The sequence below is a fragment of the Podarcis vaucheri genome (genome assembly GCF_965113315.1).
Source record: "Podarcis vaucheri genome assembly, chromosome: 8".
Taxonomy (NCBI): domain Eukaryota; kingdom Metazoa; phylum Chordata; class Lepidosauria; order Squamata; family Lacertidae; genus Podarcis; species Podarcis vaucheri.
Genome location: NC_138766.1, coordinates 4,575,964 through 4,597,421, shown reverse-complemented (window position 1 = coordinate 4,597,421; position 21,458 = coordinate 4,575,964). Strand labels below are relative to the sequence as shown.

At 43.5% G+C, this 21,458-nt stretch overlaps 1 protein-coding gene across 1 annotated transcript in view; it reads left to right on the top strand.

Moving 5' to 3' along the window:
- Window positions 1-21,458, top strand: part of SLC24A3 (solute carrier family 24 member 3) — a gene marked incomplete at its 5' end in the record, with an annotated part of 155,135 nt that overhangs the window by 25,536 nt on the left and 108,141 nt on the right. Inside the window, one exon of the mRNA XM_082234402.1 lies at window positions 2,191-2,328. Coding sequence (XP_082090528.1) covers window positions 2,191-2,328 — 138 coding nt within the window. The remainder of the gene's footprint in view (window positions 1-2,190; window positions 2,329-21,458) is intronic.

Here is a 21,458-nt window from a genome sequence, read left to right as displayed (position 1 = left end):
GTCTGGAGTGGAGTTAGGACTTGAACCCACACCCTATTCCACTCGTACACATTTAGAGAAAAGGTGGGCAGGAGTAGGAGTGGTTGCATCCCTTTTTGTTTATTGATTCCACTTCTGTGCCTTTAAGTGCAACCTGACACACACAGATTTAGTAGTGGATGTTGTTCTTGGTGTGGAGTTAGGTGTTGGGAAGAAAACAATTCTGCATTTCTGAGCACAGGCTGCTGCTCAGTGTGTTAAAAGTAGATGCAAACAGTTGCTTTATGTGTCTGCTCCGAGCTTGTGTGGCCAGACCTGTCCAGCTGCTCTGCTGCTGAGTCATGTGTTTTCCCCAGAGGCTGAGAGGGGGGAAAGCCCTATGGGAAGCAGATGTGTGGGGAAGGAAGAGCTGCTGTGTTTTAACTGAAGGGAGAAAGAGCAAAACTCTGTTTTTTGAAATGGAAACTTGGCATAAAGCTCCTCTAACACTTTGCCAAAAAGGGTTGAACTATGGGCTGTGCTGCACATGGTGGGCACCCTACTGTTCCCCCCCCCCAGCATGTTCAGCTCTGCCAGATGTTACTGGCACATGAGCATGCACTTTCTGCTTAATCGGAGCAGCATGCAAGTTTCCAGGATGAGCAGCTCAAGCACAAATAAAAACCCTTGGAGAGGTGCCATGTCTTTGCATTGATGCTGCCAAGGCAGAGTTTTGCTCCCCAGCCTCTCTTTCTTCTAAAGCAAGGCAGAGAATGAAGGCAGTGCAGAAGCGGAATGGTCCACTACAGGTGATCACTACACCTCAAAAAACCTGAGAAACAGTCTTCCTGCAATCCTGAAAACATTATATAGGCAAATTTGTTAGATGAGCATAACAGGGTTTTTCCAAGTTCCATTTTGTCCATCATTTGCTTCCAACAAACAGCTAGTTGCCACTATAATGCTCTTTGCTTTAGGAAGCCTCTAGCTATTTTGTTTCAGTTTTATTGGCTCAGTCAATACCTAGGAGAAAGTCAAACCCTCATGGTCCTTTTGCTTGTGTAAGGAAGGACCATATACCTGAATAACAGAACACCTGCCTCAGGTACATAAGCACCCCCTGCAGTTCAATCCCTGATATCTAGATCTAGCTGAATGAACAGTGGACAGACTCCCTTGGGAGGTGGTGGACTCTCCTATACTGGAAATTTTTAAGCAGAGGCTGGATGGCCACCTGTCCTGGATGCTATGGCTGAGGTTTCTGCATTGCAGGGGGTTGGACTAGATGACCCTTGAGGTCCCTTCCAATGCTATAATTCTATGATGGGTTTCCGGGGGGGGGGGCATTCAAAAGGTCTTTGGTTGAGCAAAGGCCAGATGAGTGGTATTGACTTGTTTCAAATTAGGTATGATTCCCTGTCAATTTTTGTTAGTTTCCCCAACTAGATGCCCTTGTACATCTCAGCCATCGCAATTTGTCTCTTTTAGGGGCTGGCTCAGTTGTTTTGCTTAGTCCTCCATCCCACTGTTTCTGTGACTCGCATCTCTTTTTGAGCCCACCTTCGAGTCTGCCAGCCTACTTGGGCAATATGGAAACTTGCCACATAATGCTAACCTTATCACAGATATCAACATAGGGACCTCCCTCACCACCAATTTTTTACACCTCTGCTTGTCCTATCCCAATATTCTTACCTAGGAACCATATTGGCATTATTGCACCAGCAGCTTTCCTGGGAGAGAATGTACATGTTTAAAGAGGAACTGAATGTTGCCAGAGTTCAACCTCTGTCCAAATACCAAAATGGCAATCCCATCAGCAATGCAGCGTTCCTGCACTGGGGCAGGCTCATGTTTTGGCTATAGAAAGCTCCATGACGCCTTCTCAGGTCTAACACCTGTCTCCCGTCCTTACTGCCAGCACAATGTACAGTTACTATGCATAGGAGATCCCACAGTGTTGAAAAAACTAACCTTTGTAACAGAAGAATAAGAATCTAGATTAATAAGTGTGATAACTTGTGAGGTCACTGTAGGAAAGGTGCCATAGGTCTACACTGATCACCCCTTCATGCCACCTTCATGCCACCTTCTACCTACTTTTATCCTTGCATGTAAGTAAAAGCCTAGCATAGTGGTGGAACTTATTGCCCGCTTCATTGAATTAATGTGTTACTCTGTTCAGCTGTGCTCCTCACTCTTACATTTACCGTGGTACTTTTTCCTCTCTAGGTTATGATGTTCTGAACACTGCTTTGGAAACTAGTGACAAGTGGATTGGGCGACGGCTACTGCTGGAAGTGGAGGAGAATGTTACAGATAACCCTGAAGAGACAGAGCATCCAAATCACAAAAACTGCACTGAACCAGGTAGGATCAGCTTTCTCCTGCCCCTCACATGCTTACAGCTGGTTTGCCAAGCAGTAGAGCTCTAGAATTGCAGACACACGACTCTCTTGCATTTTTGTTCCTTTTTAGCTTTATAATCACACAGGTCTTGGATTTATTTGGAGCATGAATAAAACCCTCAGTTTGAACTCAAGAGGATAAGACTAGTAGAATTTCAGGTGTTGCAGCTTTATCATAGTTGATATATATGAATGTGCAGTGCAGCGGTTTTTAAACTGGAAATATGTTGATATTATTGCACGGGTGCTGTTCTCTTATTATGATCTGAAAATGTGATATGGGCACTGCAGTTTGAAGATGCAATTTAAATAGATTTTGAGGAGAGGGCATGATTAATAGTAATTCCTATTCTTGTTTTTCAAAGCTACTTCTGATTCTTCTTTTTTAATGGATTTATTTCTCGTTCACCTTAATGGAAACTGAAACCCATTTATCTTTGCTGCAGAGAATTGTTGAAGTCCTTCTTATGCATAAAACCTAAAGTTCTGTTGCTGTTTTTCCTACAATGATCATGAGTCATGTTTGTTTTGCCTGAACTTTATATTCTGCCTTTCTTTGATGAGGAGTTCTCCAACTCAGACTCCCAGAAAAATGAATGGGACTTGAGAAGAGCACTTGATTGTCCCCCTAACGATTGCCTTCTTTTCCCTCAACTCTCCAATAGGAATGAAAGAGAAATTTACATTTTGATGTGAACCAACATAATCCACACCACCCAAGTCCCTATACAATATGAAACACAGCTATCCTTTGAAATTCATTCTTTTCCAAATTTTGCAAATGTACCACACTTATATTAATGAAAATAATGTTCAAAACATCCAAAAAGATGACGATAAAAATGTCCAAAAATATTAGGAGAAGTTGCTTGCAAAAATATGTATATTAGAAGAAAAGCACATGAAAATTCATGCCCATTTTTATTTCAAAAAATTCTAAGCTGAAGTGGAAATGGGGACAACTGAAATTTAGATTGTAAAATTAAGAGAGAGAGGGTGAAATAGATATAGAGAGGTGGCCAGGGTCTGAATGGTTTGAGTGCTTTTTTGAAATAAATTATTTTGGTGGACCTATTTTATGCCATCACAATGAGTGCTTTGTTGGCTTATCTTTTTTTCAGAGATCCCAGATGTCGTTGACAAATCATTGGATTTTATTGTTTTTGCTGTTTCCTCCCAGACCTGATTTGTGTTGCTTGCTGCCACCACTGAAGGCAGTTGAAGGACCAGCCAGTTTGGTGTGGATTTTCAGTTGTGCTCTGTATTAAGGCAGGGCAGGATTCCGGCTGCATGCCAGGGCTAGGTTCTGCTCTGCAGTCCCCAAACTCCTCTATGTTGCTTTGGCAGGAAACAAACTGAGCCTCAGTCCTCCTAATTTTGAGCCCAAACTGGAAGATGTTGCTCTGCTATAATGAAACCACATTATTTGCTATGCAGAGTGAAAAGAAAATGAATACAGAATTGAAATTCTCCGCCCTTCCCCCCAGAGCAGGAACTGATATTGAGGGGCAATTAAGATAGAGTTGCCATAAGTCCAGTTTTTCCTGGACATGTCTGAGATTCCAAGGGTGAAATCGCCATCTTGGGGGGGGGGTGTCACCTAAATATCCCGGGATTTCTGTTTGCGAAGCCCACGTGGTCCACCATTTTGGTGGTGGTGGCCTGAGGGCTGGTCAGGGCAGCAGTGGTGCTCCCAGGTGGCGGAGCAGGAGCATGAGGTGGCAACGGGGGGAGCTCATATCCTGCCGGAGGTGGCAGGGTGGCAGTGCTTCAGTTTGTGGCGCCCCAGCCGTGCTGCCCATGTGGTCCCGCCGTTGCCCCCTCAGCAAGGGAAGGTGTGCAAGAACAAAAGTGAGGGCCAAGGCAGAGGCCAGTGCAGCCAGAAGCCTGAGAGCACGCTCTGCTCCTCTCCTCTCTGCCTGCCTGCTCGCTTCCTCCTTGGCCTTGGCAGAGCAGCTGTGTGTGCCAGGGCAGCAATGGCCAAGCGACTGAGAGGAGCACAGAGTGGAAGCAGAGTCCCCTGTCGCTGCCCAGCCCTCACTTTGGTTGATGGGGTCAGCACGGCTGTTTCTGGTGGCGCTTAACTCGCTGCTCTTGCAGAAGGTGGGAAGCTGGCGGAGGCAGTGAGAGCACATGTGTGCTCTGTTCCTCCTCCGGGAAGATTGTGAGGCAGTCTACTCCATGCATCCAGTCTGATTTGTGGCATGTAGCCAACTCCTATGTTTGCTGGGAAGCAGGTCTCGTTGGAGTCAGCGTAGGGCACATTCCCAAGGAAACCTGTCTGAGACTGCAGCCTCCCCTCCCCACCCCCGCCTCAAAGGTTCTTTCAGAGCTATATGCCAAGCAGAGGTTCAGCAGGTCAGTTGCACTGCATTTGTGAATGGATGTGGTTGGCGAGTGTGTTTGAGAGAGGGGGTGCGTTGTTTTGTCTCTTACCACTGGTATGCTGCAGCTAACACTTTACCCCTAAGAATAAGATTTTCACCCCATGCTAGAAGGTGCAGCTGCCCATGATGTTTCTTGAATCCAAGGTTGCAGCCTTCCGTTAAGTTGTCTGTGTCTTTTTCAGTGGTTATAAGATCGATGGGAAGGTGCATAATGCAGTCCTGTCACAAGGAGGGTTAACTATCTTGGAATATAGGTTTGGGTGGGAAACACTTTTGGGGAAATGTCCTCATGGCAAAATCTCTCTGTGTATGGAAGGAGGCGGCAGGCACCAGGATCCTGACCAAGCCTGATGTCTCATTCCCCAAGCTGGGCAAGCGTGTCCTGGGCATGGGGAACGAGGCACTGCCAGCATCCCGGAGCCTGAAACAGGAGGGCTTTTGAACCCTGGCAGAGGCCGACTGGGGAATGCGGCACAAGGCTCTGCCAGGACCTGGAGCCCTGCTGCCTCCTTCCCTGAGCATGTGCAGAGCGCCTCCCCTTTTCCCACTTGGCTGTCCCTCTTCCAACCATTTATAGGCAGTGAGCACCAGCACCTTATTTTCGGGGGGGGGGAGCACTGGCTAAGAGGAATGTGATGGGGGGGGGAGCTTTAGAGTTAAGTTATGTAACACAGTGTAGAGTCACAAAGGATAAATGGGATAATCATAAGTGTATGTTTATGACATTACTAGGAGGAATATGGTTAAAGGATGATAGTGGGTATTGTTTTTATAAATGCTATGTCTGCTTGAAAAGGCTGCAGAACTAAGGCCTTGAAATCTAAGGGAGCTGAGATACTGGAAGAAATTTCTGGAGGTTGAGTTAATGCTGAGTTGGCTCAGATGATGATGATGATGATTTTATGTTGAAAGTTAAGAACATTGTAGAAGTTAGCAAATATGTCCTCTTTTTTGCTTTTCAAAATACGACAACCCTAAATTAAGAGAAGCTATTCAAGGAGCAATTAACAAGCTAATAGTCAGTAAATCCCCAGCTGAGCTCAACAGGAAACAATAAAACAGGATGAACCTGCAGCCGGCCAGCATTTGATGAATGTTGAAGGCACCTTGAATGGATGGGACTAATGAGTAAACAGAACCGAAGGATCTTGGTCAAGGGCAAGGGCATTGCTAGATTAAGTGCTGTGTGGAACCTCTTTCTTAGTTCTGCCTCTCACTAATTGTGGAAAGGGAGTGAGAAAGGGTACTGGTCCGGAAACAAAACATGATGGGAAAAGAAGAAACCTTTACTATTCAGTTATTAAAGGCATCCAACTGTCAGCCTTCTTGCCATCATATTGTGTGAGGTCTTCTACAACACTCATTAAGGCTCCTCCTCTGTATTTTAAGATAATGAATGATTACAAAACTAGTGTAGAAAACCACGATTGAAAGCTGAAATAGCCATACAGTCTTCTGACTCTGTGAATCAGGAACAGATCTTGTTCCTTTTCTTTAACCCCAAAATAATGTGTGTAAATATTTGCTGAATTAAATAATTGTGAAAGCATAGTTTTGCCAACAATAATCTCCCATAAGGCAGTGGGAGTTTTGTTTGTAAACTCATCCCTATAATTAACATTTACAGTCTCTCTCTTGCAGTTTTCTTTGTAGAGGCAGGATTATCTTTTTCAAAGGAGTGACTGTTCTGATGATGTATTCTTCCTTTAAAAAGCTCAGCTTTAAATTAATGTTTCATTTTCTGCAGTGGTGTGGCGTAGGGGGCCTGGGGGGCCGTGGTCCCAGGTGCATTTTTTTTAGGGGGTGCGACCAGTCGCCTCCACGCCAGGCTCCCTCATCAGAGCCTGGCTCCAGCGCATGAGGGAGCTGCAAAGACAGCTTCCTCGCATGGCCAGACGCCACCAGCTGCAGCGCCATCCATGGATCAAGCCTGACCCGGGGCAGAGAGAGGAGAGTGGGCGGCAGTGTTGCTGCCCGCTCTCCTGGGCTGAGGTGCGTGAGGAAGCTGCCCTTGCGCCCGGCCACAACACCTCCACCCCTGGTCCAGCGATGCAATTTCTTTTTCAGCTAGAATCTGTGGCACATTGACTGTGTAAAGTGGAGCCCTAGTGTCTTTCTGAGGGAGCTGATTGATGAAAATTGCTTGACCTACAACATGTAACTGATTTTCCATACTTGCGATTAAGAAGGTCAGGGAGTAGCGACGCTGTTTGGATTGTGTTGTCTGTTAGTTTGGTGGAATCTGTGCTGCTCTGGGGGTTCCAAGGAATGACTGACCCAGCTGGGCACTGACATGTTCAGGGCAGAATATGCCATCACACAGATACCCCACCACACATCCTTTAGGAACTATCAAAGCTTCCTGAGACTGAAAAGAGAGGAAACGCAACAGTGGAGGCTCACTGACAAAATGGTAGCAGAAATGTCAGATCAATCCCTTCTGTCTGTCAAAACAGACCCCAGTGTAGCCCAGGACTGGGATCCGGAAACCTGACCAGGGTGAAGTATACATCAAAATGCATGTATTAATGAAAATAGCATAGAAAAATGCATTATATTATGGAAATTGCATACAAGAAAGTATATTGCTGGCATCCGTTTGTCTCAAGAGACAATGGAGTGTCCTCTGGGGGTGATGCCCGATCTCTGGAGAATCATAGCACCTGCTGTGCTGCAGAGACCAGTAACTTATAACTGGAGCCTTCCATGTTGTTTTTTGCCACGTTAGCCGCACTGAAGTGACCTCTCTGGGGCAAAAGCCAGGGCAGTGTGTATGGAGGTCCTGGACTGCCCAGACCACAGGACCCCCTTCAGCCTCACTGATGTGGTCCAAAGGAAAGTAGAGCAATATATTTGGCACCAGCTGGGCTGCAGATGTTGCTGGAAGGAGGCATATAAGGCACCTTCCCTCTTCCCAAAACAAAAACTGGGCAAAACTTTTGCAACTGGTGAAAATGGATGAGTAGTTTCAGCACAATCCCAGGTTTCCAATTCAAAGGGCTGTGAAATCTCTTTAGTCTAGAAGAGGGAAATGGAGACTTTTTGCTGGAATAATGAAGCCCTGCCACATCTGTCCTCCAGTTTTATTGAAGACATTGGATTTTGACACTGTTTGATTTATAAATGGCAAAAAGCTAGAGTGGGACTTCTGTGTGATCCTTCCCTATGTGATTTGTTGCAGATTGCTGGAAATGATTTTGCTTTTTGCCAGTTCTTCTTCTCCGCAGCAGCTGCAGCCTTGCTTAAGTGGAGCTGCAGCACTGATCTGAAAGCAGCGAGTTCATCCAGCTTCCTCACCTGTAATTATGTTCAGCTTAAATCACTTGTCAGTTTTCATGTATGTTTGGAGCCACGATCAGCTTCACCTGAAAGTAGGCCAGCTGTGAATAGAGCATATTGGGGTTCATCTTGGATCCCACATCCTGAATTGCTCTCAGGCAGTTAGGAGAGTCCTGTGTAAGGAGCAGTGGGAGGGTCACTCTTTGTGCCACAAGCACAACAAGACCAGAGATGATGATGAACATATAATGTAGTAGGAATATTAGACAGAGAATTCCCACACAGTTCTAAGGGTGAAGATAGATGTAGCAGCCACAACAGGGTTCAGTGGCTTGAATCCAGCCTTGCAACTTGGGTTACAGACATACCAAAATATGACTGCTGCCTTTGCCCCAATTCAGCCACAAGTATGCCGCCAACCTACAGATGCCACACACATCCTCCCAAAATCTCACTCTAGGACAGAGAACTTGCCATTGTTTGGGGAGGTTTTGAGGGTGTTACAGAAATGCCTCTACCACACTTGGTATTTGTTACATTTGTCTTAACCCCTATAATTCTTAACAAAGGCAAATTATTCTTACAGCACTTAGGGTGAAACTAGATGTGACACTAGGCATGATGCGAGATCTCTGCATCCTGTGTTTAGGATTATCCTTTATTTACTTTTTCTTTTGTGGAAGATTAGCAGCCAAACCTAACAAATGTATATTCTTGCTAGTTAGCATGCTGAAAGGCATATACTCAAGCCCAGCGCTGTTTTCTGGGGGTACTCAAGGGTACACAGTACCGGCACCTTTCCCCCCAAGTGTGACATTTATTGTAGCAACTTCATGGTGAGTACCAGCACCTTTTGTTTCTAAAAATGAAAACCCCACTCAGACCATAGAAATACAATTGGTAGAGAGGACTCTGTGTGATGTCATTTCCCCTCCTCTCCTGGAGTGGGAGGAGTATATAGTGCTTCCTTTTGCCAGTGTTGAATGCAGACATGCCTTTGCTTGCTGCAGCTTCAGGCACATGCCTGAAAGTGGTTATACTATGATGTAAGCCTGTGTAGTTTTTACTTCTACTGTTGCTGTGAACCAAAGCATGATTGTCAAGTAAGTAAATTTCATTTTTAAACTTACTTTACAAGTTGTTGCCTGATTCTTTGTTAAGCAAGGGAAGAAGGGGAAAGCCAGCTTGCTCAAAAGGAGGCTCTGCAGCCTAATTCCTATGCTTTAAATTTTTGCTGCCAAGGATGGGATTTTAAAACTCTGTTTAACACATGTACATGGGCACCTGGAAGGATAAATTACAATTAATATATCGTCTGCCACCCATTAAAACCTATCCCACACTTCATCAAATGGCCCCAGAGCGGATTGCAAAAACACGACAGATTTATCTCCCTGTATATATGAATGATAAGAAACCCACAAAACAAACCAATAACAAAACTACAGAGCAAGCGCAGAACAACACAGCCCAACAACATTTGTGTCCGGATTTTCACTTTTTGAAATATGGCAACCCTAGCTAACAGTAGCCACAGATGAGAGTTCAAATCAGATTTAGGACTGTGGCATGGAGTGGGAAGTAGGATTAAACCCTTCCCCTCATGCCATTTCCTTACTGGATATCAATTCCCTGGGTTGCTATTTGCCCCTGAAGCTGCAACCATTTGGTATCAAGGCAGCAAGCGTGTGTGTCGCAGACGAGGGGAAGGTCTACGGCCGAAGGTTGGAAGGTGGAGCTGCAGTGCTTGCTGGAAGACCAAAGGAGAAAGTCAGACCCTTGTTGTTGTGCTACCTAATGTCAACAGTAGCCTCTTTCCCATCATCTGTCCCGAAATCTGCCATCAACCCCCAGGATCTGCTGTCCTCGGCTGACTTTGTAAACAAGTTGCAGGACCACTGGCAAAGATAGAGGAATTGGTTGCACAACATCGCTAAAAATTCTGGATGTCCTTCTGCTCAGGGAATCTTTGGTGTGTTAGAACCACAAAAAGCACTTTTTAGCTGTGGCGAGGAGGTGTGCAGATCCTTCAGCAAGTAACTGAGTGAGGAAATTACAGCAGCAGGATTGGTGTGACGATGGCTGTCAGCCTTAAGTAGTCTGATAATGGTGTCTGAAATACGGATGCCAGCTTGTCGGGAATGGTGAAGCTGGGCTTCCTGCGCCGAGGCTCCCTCTTCTCCCTGAATCAGGCATGTGCACAGCACACACATTATGCTCATTCGCTGTAATGTCACGAAGATTATCCTCGGGCAGGCAGGAACTTGGCAACACAAAGCTTTCAGTCTGAGTTATTCTCCGTTAGATATTCTTAAGCTGAGGCATGGCAAAGGAGGGATGGCATTGCTAACTGTTGCTGGTTCTGTTCCTGTTCCTCTGCTTCTGAAATAAATCTACATACAAATATTTATTTTAAATTGTTACAGAATCATAGAATTGTGGAGTTGGAAGGGACACTGAGGGTCATCTGGTCCAACCCCTGCAATGCAGGAATCTCAGCTAAAGCATTAATGACAGGTGCCCATCACCTTTCCATAAAATTGTGCTCGAGCCATCTAGTACACAACAATTTAAATTAAATTAAATGAAGAAACATTTTTAAACTAGCAACAGCTAAACAATGTACCTCAATATTTCTGTTTCAAGTGATGGGAAAAAATGAGGCTTGTGCTTCATTCTTGACTTCTTGTGCTCGTTTTGTCTGAATTGTAAAAACCAGTCATTATTATTATTATTATTATTATTATTAGGCACTGGAATAAGCAAATCAGTTATCTTCCATAGCTTTAAATAGTGATCAAGAAGACAAATTCCTCCTTTTAAAACCTCATTTTGAATGTGCCTTCTTGGTAATCAAAAACATGCATAAAAAGGAAAGAAAAAACAAACAAGTTTCTCTGAGCAATGGATAGGGTTGCATCATGTGAAATCACTCAGTTTTTCTATAAATGCATTTTGTTCCTATCTTCCTCTCTTGTCAGCTTTGCCATGTCCCCCCTCCATTTCCCAGGTGCTCCCAAGCCATTCATCAATAAATGGAGGGTTATTGTTCCGTCCTCCCCACATCTGTAATTTATAACCATTCATGTAGCAGTGAGTAGATGAACTATCATTTCCATGTCTTCTGGGAGAACTAAAGATTTAACATAGCAAAACAACATCACTATTGCGGCTTGTTGATTTTGCTTATATTATCTACTCAGAAGTTTTTAATATTAGGGACAGGACAAGAGTCTATTTTGTTTGTGGGTCTTGAGATGCTACTTCCCCAACACTGATCATTTACTGATGCATAAATATACTGTTTACATGGCACCGAAGTTAAGCCCAGATGCCTTAACTTTCATTTTTTGGGTACTTTTTCCTGTATGAATGAATTCTAATATGTTTTTTTAGGGTTATTTTTAAGCTGTGCATACATGTACCCAGATGGGAAAGAACTATTTTTGGATAACAAAGGAAAGCATTTGGAAATAAAAGCTGGACAAATTCAAACTGCAAGCAAGAAACACGCTTTTAGCAGTGAGTGAGGTTAATTGATGGCAAGATGTGCCAAAGAAAGTAGAGGAGTCTTTGTCCCTGGAGTCTTAAAATCATGGCTATGTGCTTGTCTTGTGAAAAAGACACATTGTGCAACCACACACAATAGTTGCAGTTGCCTCAGTAATGACTGAATAAAAGTCACTGACCGTGTGCTAAGCAAGATGTCAGAATATATAAAGTCAGTGGGACTATTGGTTACAATCAACCTGGATTTCTGTTCCCTTGGAAACAAATTGTGATTCTACTTGAAGAAACATGGGCACTTCTGTAGCCTCTTTGATATTTTGAGATCATAGAATCATAGAATCATAGAATCATAGAGTTGGAAGAGACCACAAGGGCCATCGAGTCCAACCCCCTGCCAAGCAGGAAACACCATCAGAGCACTCCTGACATATGGTTGTCAAGCCTCTGCTTAAAGACCTCCAAAGTAGGAGACTCCACCACACTCCTTGGCAGCAAATTCCACTGTCGAACAGCTCTCACTGTCAGGAAGTTCTTCCTAATGTTTAGGTGGAATCTTCTTTCTTGTAGTTTGGATCCATTGCTCCGTGTCCGCTTCTCTGGAGCAGCAGAAAACAACCTTTCTCCCTCCTCTATGTGACATCCTTTTATATATTTGAACATGGCTATCATATCACCCCTTAACCTCCTCTTCTCCAGGCTAAACATGCCCAGCTCCCTTAGCCGTTCCTCATAAGGCATCGTTTCCAGGCCTTTGACCATTTTGGTTGCCCTCCTCTGGACACGTTCCAGTTTGTCAGTGTCCTTCTTGAATTGTGGTGCCCAGAACTGGACACAGTACTCCAGGTGTGGTCTGACCAGAGCAGAATACAGTGGCACTATTACTTCCCTTGATCTAGATGCTATCTAGATCATCATCATCATCATCATCATCTTACCCTGCCCATCTGGCTAGGTTTCCCCAGTCACTCTGAGTCACTTCCAACACGTATAAAACATAATAAAATGTCAAACTTTAAAAACTTCCCTATACAGGGCTGCCTTCAAAAAGTCGTGTAGTTCTTTATCCCTTGACATCGGATGGGAGGGTGTTCCACAGGGATGGTGCCACTGCAGAGAAGGCTAGCCTTTTCCAGCTGGGAGCCCCCCGATGTTTTCTATTATAAATCCCATTGGCCCCAGAAAACATGGCCGGGCTGTCTTGGCCTTGTGGGAGCCACAGTCCAAAGCAGCATAATGACACCAGGTTGGGGTCGGCTGGTTTAAGCTGTGATGCTGTTGAAATTCCACTTCCCTGGTTCAGGATCAGAGGTAGCAGTGAGCCACTTTTTATGAATAAGCTCAGGTGGGAGCAAAGCTTTCTGATCAGGATCTTGCACCACAATCCGCATCGTAACAGGTTTGCATAAACCTAATTGTCTCTTAAATTCCCTTGTAGTTAAGTTGAATATTCTGCATCAATAAGAAGTTAACTTTGGACACTCCCCCCTTTACTGCTTATTTTCTGCTTTATTGTTCGTCAACACATCTGTACAACATAAACAGTCATTCATTATTATCCATAAATCAAAATTGTCAAACATCACAACACTAACACCAACAAAAAAGCTACAAACTCTCTGATATTAAATTTTCTTCATCAACCTATGACTTCCCGTCCTTTCCATATTTCTTCCATTTTAATAAACTTGTTGCATGAACTTAACTACTTAATTACTAAAAAGATATTAAAGCTCGTGTACATTTCCCTTTACAGAAGTTACTCAAATGCTACAACCGTGTTCAGATCATGGCAACTGTTTTTAAATATATTTTAAAGGGTTCCTAGCTTGAAATAAACTCTTGTTTAGACTTTTCTTTGATATTTTCATCTACTTGGAACTTAAAATAATGTTAAATATAAACCTTTTTTAAAAACCCAGAGTCATTCCTACTCGGTATAACAGGCTTAGATATTCCAAGAAAGGCAAGGCCAATTTTTCTATACGCTACTATCAGGCGAGAAGACTTATAGCGAAACATTGGAAAAGTGACATAATTCCAACTAGAACTGAATGTATTCTGGTTGGTAGTTAGTAGAATACGCTGAACTAGATAATATTTCTGGCGCTTCCCTTTTTGTCTCCTGGCTTACTGGCATTTTTTCTTTTTCTTTATGACCGCCATTTCCCCTTTTCCTTTCCATTTGTTTAACAGTATTCAATTGTGAGTGTGTGCAGCAGCTCATCTTTATAGATTATACATACCGTATTTTTCGCACCATTGGACGCACCGGACAATAGGACGCACTTTGTTTTAGAGGGGGGAGAACAAGAAAAAAAAATTCTCCCCCTCTCTGCCCAGCGCCCCTTCAGTGAAGCAGCAGGAGGCACTGCACAGAGAGGGGGAGAACTTTCCCCCTCTTGTTTTCCCGCTCTAAAACAAGGTGCCGTTTAAGGTGCGTTCAGGCAGCTACCTTGGAAGCCTGGAGAGCGAGAGGGGTCGGTGTGCACTGACCCCTCTCGCTCTCCAGGCTTCAGGTTCCTTTTGACCTGCTCTTTGGGGCTGGCGGGGGGAAGCCCACCACCAGCCCCAAAGAGCAGGTCAGGGAGCAGCGGAAAGGCGCAGCGGAGAGGCTCCTGCCATAGCCGCGCGTCACCTCTCTAGCTGGGAAGGGCCGCAGGGGGCTGCTTTAGCCCCCCCCCCCCCGCGCGCTCTCCCGGCTGGAGAGGTGACGTGGGGCTGTAGAGGCTCCAGCCATAGCTGCACTTCACCTCTCCAGCCGGGAGAGGGTCGCGGGGCTATGGCGTCTTCGCTCCATAGGACGCACACACATTTCCCCTTCATTTTTGAAGGGGAAAAAGTGTGTCCTATAGAGCGAAAAATACGGTAATTTTTTTTGGTGTCAAACATAATGATGGTGATTTCAGGATTCTTCTAAATTCTCAGTGTTGCTTCTTTGTTTTCACTTTATGATTCAAAATCCTTTACTCTCCAGATCTTAAACTAGTTCCCTTTTATCTTTTACATTTACGACTCCTTTGCGGTTCCAGAGCATGCTGTGTGTCAGTGCAGGGTAGGGAACCAGAGGTCAGGAACAAATGACCTTGCTGTGGAACTGGATCTAGACCAGCATTGTAACTAACCATAACAACTGCTCCTAGTGTAAACTGCACATTGTGCATCACCCCTTGCTTTTTGCATAAACAAGCAAAAAATGAAATTTCCAGGACAGTCTTATTTTTCGCAAACTCTTACAAACATGTATTACACAATGAAAATAATAATTTTTGTTATAATGTCAACGCCAGTCACTGATCAGTCTTGTGCACCCCAGATCTTATTTTTGTTTGTTTGTGAATTATTACATTTATACCCCACCTTTATTTGAAGGAGCTGAGGGACACTTCTTCCCTTGTCCATTTTATCCTCACAACCTATGCCAGGCCAGGTGGGGATTTGAACCCTGGTCTCCCAGATCCTCGTCCTGCACTCTAGCCACTGCACCACACTGGCTCTCAGTCACTACAACCCCTTGTGCCTGGTGTTGGTCTGTTGCCTGGTTATGTTACTGAGCCAGACCTTCACGCTTCTCTGGATTGAATATGTTATGTAAAAGTGAGTCACATCCCTTTGCCTTCAAGAGAGTCTTGTTCATGCTGACACTCAAATGCACACATGGAGCTCACTATACAGCAGCGTTGCCACTTCACAGAGGCCCAAACCCAATGTTATTAATGCAGTTAATGCATGTATTTTGTTATTTAAATAGCAGCTGCAGAGAAACCTGAGCAGCTTCAGGACTATGGTGGCGAGGACAACAAGTATAACTGTTTCTCTCTGCCGCAAATCTGACGAAAATTGCCTCTTTGAAGTGCACCTTATATCAACTCAAGTCTTCCCACACCGATGCGAACGGGGAAGCCAGCACATATATTGTACAGCTTGCACTGTATACCAAACTGAAGTATAGCATGTAAAATAGTTCTATATGTTGCTGGATTCCCTGTCAGATTTTAAACATTGGATTTGTAAAATGCTAAGGCTGTGTGAGAGCAAGCCACAATGTCATCTAAATTTAGTTATCCTGAGATGCAATGACCTCATCCAATTCAGCTTTTTTTAAAAATGGGATTAGAGATGCTGCAAAGCATGCAAATAACGAACCACTCTGTCCTCTTATACCCTGCTGTCCTCAAAAGGTTATAGGTAGCATATGGGAAATTGCAGTTATAAAAATTTGTCTGGCTTTTATCTGTCCACATAGCTTTACTCTGTACTGGCCCAAGACATTTTGGCACCTGAGCGACAAAATGGCACCCCTCCCCACCACCAGAGAAAAGAAGGGATGAGTGAAGATCTTTATCAGGAACAAGGGTGTGAGGAGACCAATAGTACCTGCTATTTGCCAAGAGGCGGCAGATCCAGTCTCCACAGAGTACGCCACAGCTGCAAGTGGCTGCCTATGTGGATCCTGCTGCCCGAGGCGGTCACCTTATCTTGCCTCATGAGTGGACTGGCCCCACTGTGCACTCATAGGATATCCCACTGATCCAGTGAAGTTTTCAGACCTGACTTATCTACCACGACTAGTTGCGTGTCGAGGCCCCCAGGACACCCCCAAATAAAGACACAGTTCACACAACATTTTTTGTTTTGGTTTTTGGCATAATTTTGGCCACAACTTTATTGAATTACAGTATGTTAGTGGTTGCTTAGGCATTGGTTAGCAACTCTCTGTTCCCACTTGGAGGTAGGAACAGAACTGACAACCGCAAACCTGCGGAAGTCAGTAAGGGTAAACATTTTGGGGGAGAGAATAGAGCTGGGCGCCAGGCTCTCCCCTCTCCCCAAATGCTCCCAGGGGCTCTTGCGTGGCCCTAGCCCCTTGCCAGGGGTTCAGACAAGAGCATGACGAGCCCCTGGATTCCTTTATCGGAATACCCTTGCAGCAGCAGCATTGGAGGGGCAGGCACAGCCAACCACATCCCCTCCACCAACCATAATTAACCAATGCCTAACCGCAACCTTACAAGTTGTGACAATTGGCTACGCAACAGGCAAAAAACCAAATGGCATCAGCCAATCAGCCAAATGGTAAAAATTCCTACCAGGCCGCTGCTCCAAAGCAGATGACCCCATGACAGGCATAGCAAGGGCAGCGCAAACAAACCCTAAATATAGGGAGGGTGGGCAGGTAATCCAATGTGCGCAGCAAAAAGAAGAAGCTCAGCGCTTCGTACAGGGAATAAATAGCACCCCCATCAATCAAACAATTTTGCAACATTAAATTCTCCCCAGCAACAATTGGAGGTGCCCTATCAAATTTGTGGCCATTCATACTAACCCGCCCAGCAACAGGGGATGTCATGGTTGCCCCCACCACCATGAAGGAGAACCCGCTTTGTTGAATAAGTGAATGTGGTTCTTCGTAAGCTTCTTGATAAATATTTTTTACTTGATTTGAGGATGCTCATGTTGCCTCCTTTTAGTCAAATATTTAAAGCCAGGTGGACAATTTCATGAACTGCATGCAGTGTTTAGAAGAGATAAAGAAAAAGCTTTTGTCAAAGAACTGTCCCACCTATAAAAAACGCTATGACAAAACCAAACCAAAATAATCTGTAAAACATATGACTTACTACTGGAATGGGAGGTCAAAGATGAGCAGATTAAGGAGGTAATGATAAAGTGGGCCATAGATGTAGGGAAACCCATAGATTTATCAGCATGGGAAAACTTACGGAAAAACAACTGGAGGTTTACAGCTTGTGAGGCATTAAGGGAAAATCAAATCAAGATGTTTTACAGGTGGTATCTAACACCTTCAAAAATAGCTAGAATGTATGAAACAAAAAATAATCTGCCTTGGAGGTGTAGAAAAACAGAAGCGACATTTATGCATATATGGTGGACCTGTGATGAGATCAAAGGCTTCTGGAACATAGTATATAATGAATTAAAGAAAATGTTTAAACATAACTTTGCTAAAAAAAAGATGCCTTTCTTCTAGGAATAACAGATACAGACATAGAAAAGGAAAATTACAAAATGTTCCTCTATGCCACAGGTGCTCTAAGGGATTTAATTGCTAAGAACTGGAAAAAGGATTACATGCCAACAAAAAAAGAATGGCAAAATAAATTGCTGGATTACATTGAATTGGCTAAACTAACAGAGGTAATTAGATACAGATGGGTAGCTGTGTTGGTCTGCCATAGTCAAAATAAAAATTTTTTTTCTTCCTGTAGCACCTTAAAGACCAACTAAGTTAGTTCTTGGTATAAGCTTTCGTGTGCATGCACACTTCTTCAGGTACATCATGGGGTGTATCTGAAGAAGTGTGCATGCACACGAAAGCTTATACCAAGAGGTAATTAGAGACCAACATAAACAAAAGTTCAGAATGGAGTGGGGAAAGTGTAAAGATTACTTTATAAAACAGTGTCGCCAAGTGAAAACCTGGACTTGTTTTGATTAATTTCTGCAAGATGATTTATGCTTCTTAGGTTATGTATGTGAGACAATCATAATAATAATTCACAAAGGAAACAGTTGAAAATAAATTTAAAAGCCGATATCAGAGTGAAGTCAAAATTTTATGCTATTTATATTTATGTGGTGTAAATGCTTAGGTTTCGTTGGTTGTAACTTTTATTGTTTTTATTTAATTTCTAATATCTTTTTATTGCTGTATTTTGGTTTTCCCCCTTCTTCTTCTGTTTTGTTGTTGTTGTCCTGATGTATCAAAAAAATCATTTAAAAAATAAAAAAAATATTTAAAGCCAGGTGGGTATCCTTGAGCAGAGGAAAACTTGGAAGAGCTGAAGACACTGCAGATTAAAGTTGTGTGTTTGCGCTAGTTTTCATTCTCTCATTGTTGTTTGTTGTTTAGTCGTTTAGTCGTGTCCGACTCTTCGTGGCCCCCTGGACCAGAGCACGCCAGGCCCTCCTGTCTTCCCCTGCCTCCCGCAGTTTGGTCAGACTCATGTTTGTGGCTTCGAGAACACCATCCAACCATCTCATCCTCTGTCGTCCCCTTCTCCTTGTGCCCTCCATCTTTCCCAACATCAGGGTCTTTTCCAGGGAGTCTTCTCTTCTCATGAGGTGGCCAAAGTCTTGGAGCCTCATCTTCAGGATCTGTCCTTCCAGTGAGCACTCAGGGCTGATTTCTCTCATTATCGACTCACAAACATTGTAACTTTTATCAGGGCAAGACTTGAAAGCGTATCTTCCTGGTTCACATGCCGTTAGTCTTTTAGCTGTACTAGGAATGATTCATGATAGCAAAACACAGGTTTATAACTCATTGTATACTGATGATGCGACCAAGCAGTCTGCCTGTGCACGCACACCTTGTTTTGTTGCGCTTTGCAGATGTTGTGCTTTTTACAAATTGAAGGTTTGTGGCAACCCTGTGCCGAGCAAGTCTCTCAACACCATTTTCCCAACAGCATGTGTTCACTTTGGGTTTCTGTCTCACATTAATTAAGGCATGTACATTGGGGGTATTTTAATTTTTTTACATAATACTATTTCACATTTAATTGACAACAGTATTGTGTAAACATAACTTTTATATCCACCAGGAAACCAAAAAATAATAATGTGTGACTTGTTTTATTGCAATATTCATTTTATTGCAGTCGTCTGGAACCGCACTGACAGTATCTCTGAGATATGCTTGTTCTTACTCCAGAACTTAATATTCCATTCCATTATTCTTATTATTGCTCTTTTTTCTGAATTGGGGATACAGTATATAAAGGGGAAACCTCTGTCTGAAAAGAGGTCTGGGCCACTGATAAGTTCTAATTCTGGCTGCTTGGGTTAATTTAAGCTTTCTAGGAAGGAGCCATAAATGGGCTCCATTTTTGAGACACTTTTCTGAATCGTGAGCAAGGGTATCCTTAAGGCAAATAGGTCTAAGTATGACATAATGTCAGCGTTATGCTAGATTACCACGTGTGCTGTTATAGCGCAGGAAACCTTGGTTTTGTTCATCATTTTGTAAGACTTTAAAGAACTTTTACGTACTGGATTTTTATTTTTTTTAGGACTGTGCATAGTAGATGCTTAAAGTATTTGGTAAAAAATTAAAGCAGCGCAGATGAAAGCGTCAAATAAGGCATCTGACAATAAAATGGGAGTTTTTAATGCGAAAGGAGCTCATAGCCAGGCGGCATTCTCCACAAGAGACCATTGCGAGCCCATGTGCCCAGTGTACACCACTTTCATCTATTACACCTGCCCTTGCTGTATAGAATATAATTTTTTGAAATGGGAATGCATTTTGCATAACAGTGCATTGCCTCCTGAGCAATCAACTGTTGCAGGGATTTCAAAGTTTGAAAACAGCAGGTATGTTGAAAGGGCATGCAGAATATAAATGTGACTTTTAAAAAGAAATTCATGAGTCCGACTGTTCAGAAGAAAACAAACGTCTCATGAATAAACAAATCAATTTTGAAGTTCCAAAAAGTCATGTTGACATTGCTATGCCAACCAAGGCATGCAAGTACATATGGCCCAAGACAAATGATATTGTAGAAAACATGCAGAAAATTGAGTTGTTTTGGCACTCTAGTGTTTTAATAATCCTGTCCTTGTCTCCTTTGTTCATTTCACGAAGGATCACCGTTCTGGAGCGCAGTGTTTGCCTTTTGCCATCCAAGGAGCTCTCGTTAGCCTCCTTCCATGATCTATGTGGAAGGACAGCAAGCATCACACAGTTGCCTGAGCAACACATCGCCGTCTCCTGTCATCCAGAGCTGTCCTGTATGTGCATCCTGTACCTGAGTGTAAAGGAAGTGCATTTGTACATAAAGTTACAAGCTGATAGAAAAGTAGCTGTTTTAAACTTTGCCACATTCTCTGATCTAATTAGTTAGTATAACTAAAAAGCTAAATAAATAATTTACTGCTTATATACCAAAAAGCCTTCTAAGTAGTTTACAGCTATAAAATCAATATATAATTAAAATACACAATAGCAAATCTCTTGGAGCCGTAAAGCATCCTTAATTAAAACATGCAATGAGACCAAAAATTAAAAAGCTTAGCAACTAAAACAATTTAGAAAACAATTAAAACGTAAATCAGAAGTTCAGTTCAGGTGAATGCTTGCCCTAAAACATCTTCAGTAGCTGGCAAAAGGGCAACACGGATAGGGCCCCTCGTATTTCATTAGGGAGTTTGTCCCTGCAGAGCATTCCAGATTGCCACCGGACTGTGATGCAACGTTGCCAGTTAGATAAGGCTTCCTCTGCATTTAATAATAAGAATAACTGAAGGCAAGTGACCTGATAACGATTGGTCTGTTGCGGACATAGTAGGGCAGTTCTCAGTTAGTAAACTGCTGGAGAAGCTAAAATTCACTAGATTAAAAGATGGTGTGACAGACACCAGAGTCTGGTGACGCACTGCCTCGGGCTGGAGCTGCTCTCTGATTGGCCACCAAGACAGCAGCCAGAGGAGGCGGAGCCAGCACTTGGGGAAGAGAATAAAAGGAGCAGTTTCTGCGCGAGTGTTCAGATCCATCGGGAGATGGTTTGAGACAGAGCAGGAGGGAGGGAGAGAACTGGTCCTGGTATTTTCCACTACAAGAAAGGAGTCTCTGAGCTTAGATAGGAAGACAGTGTTTGGGAGAGTATTCAGACAGGAGTTAACTGGAGGACTGAGTTTGAGTCAGGAGAAACATGATCTGCTCCCCTAGATCAAGTAAAACAATAGAAATACGTAACCATCTGACCAATCACATATGTTCTGCCCCCCAAAAAAGTCTGCCCCCTCTAACAAAAATCCTGGCTACGCCCATCTCCTGGTGAGAGTTTATTGGGTAAACAGTTACACCATGGGCAGGCAAACTAAGGCCCGAGGCCTGGATCTGGCCCAATCACCTTCTAAATCTGATCTGTGGACAGTATGTTTTTACATGAGT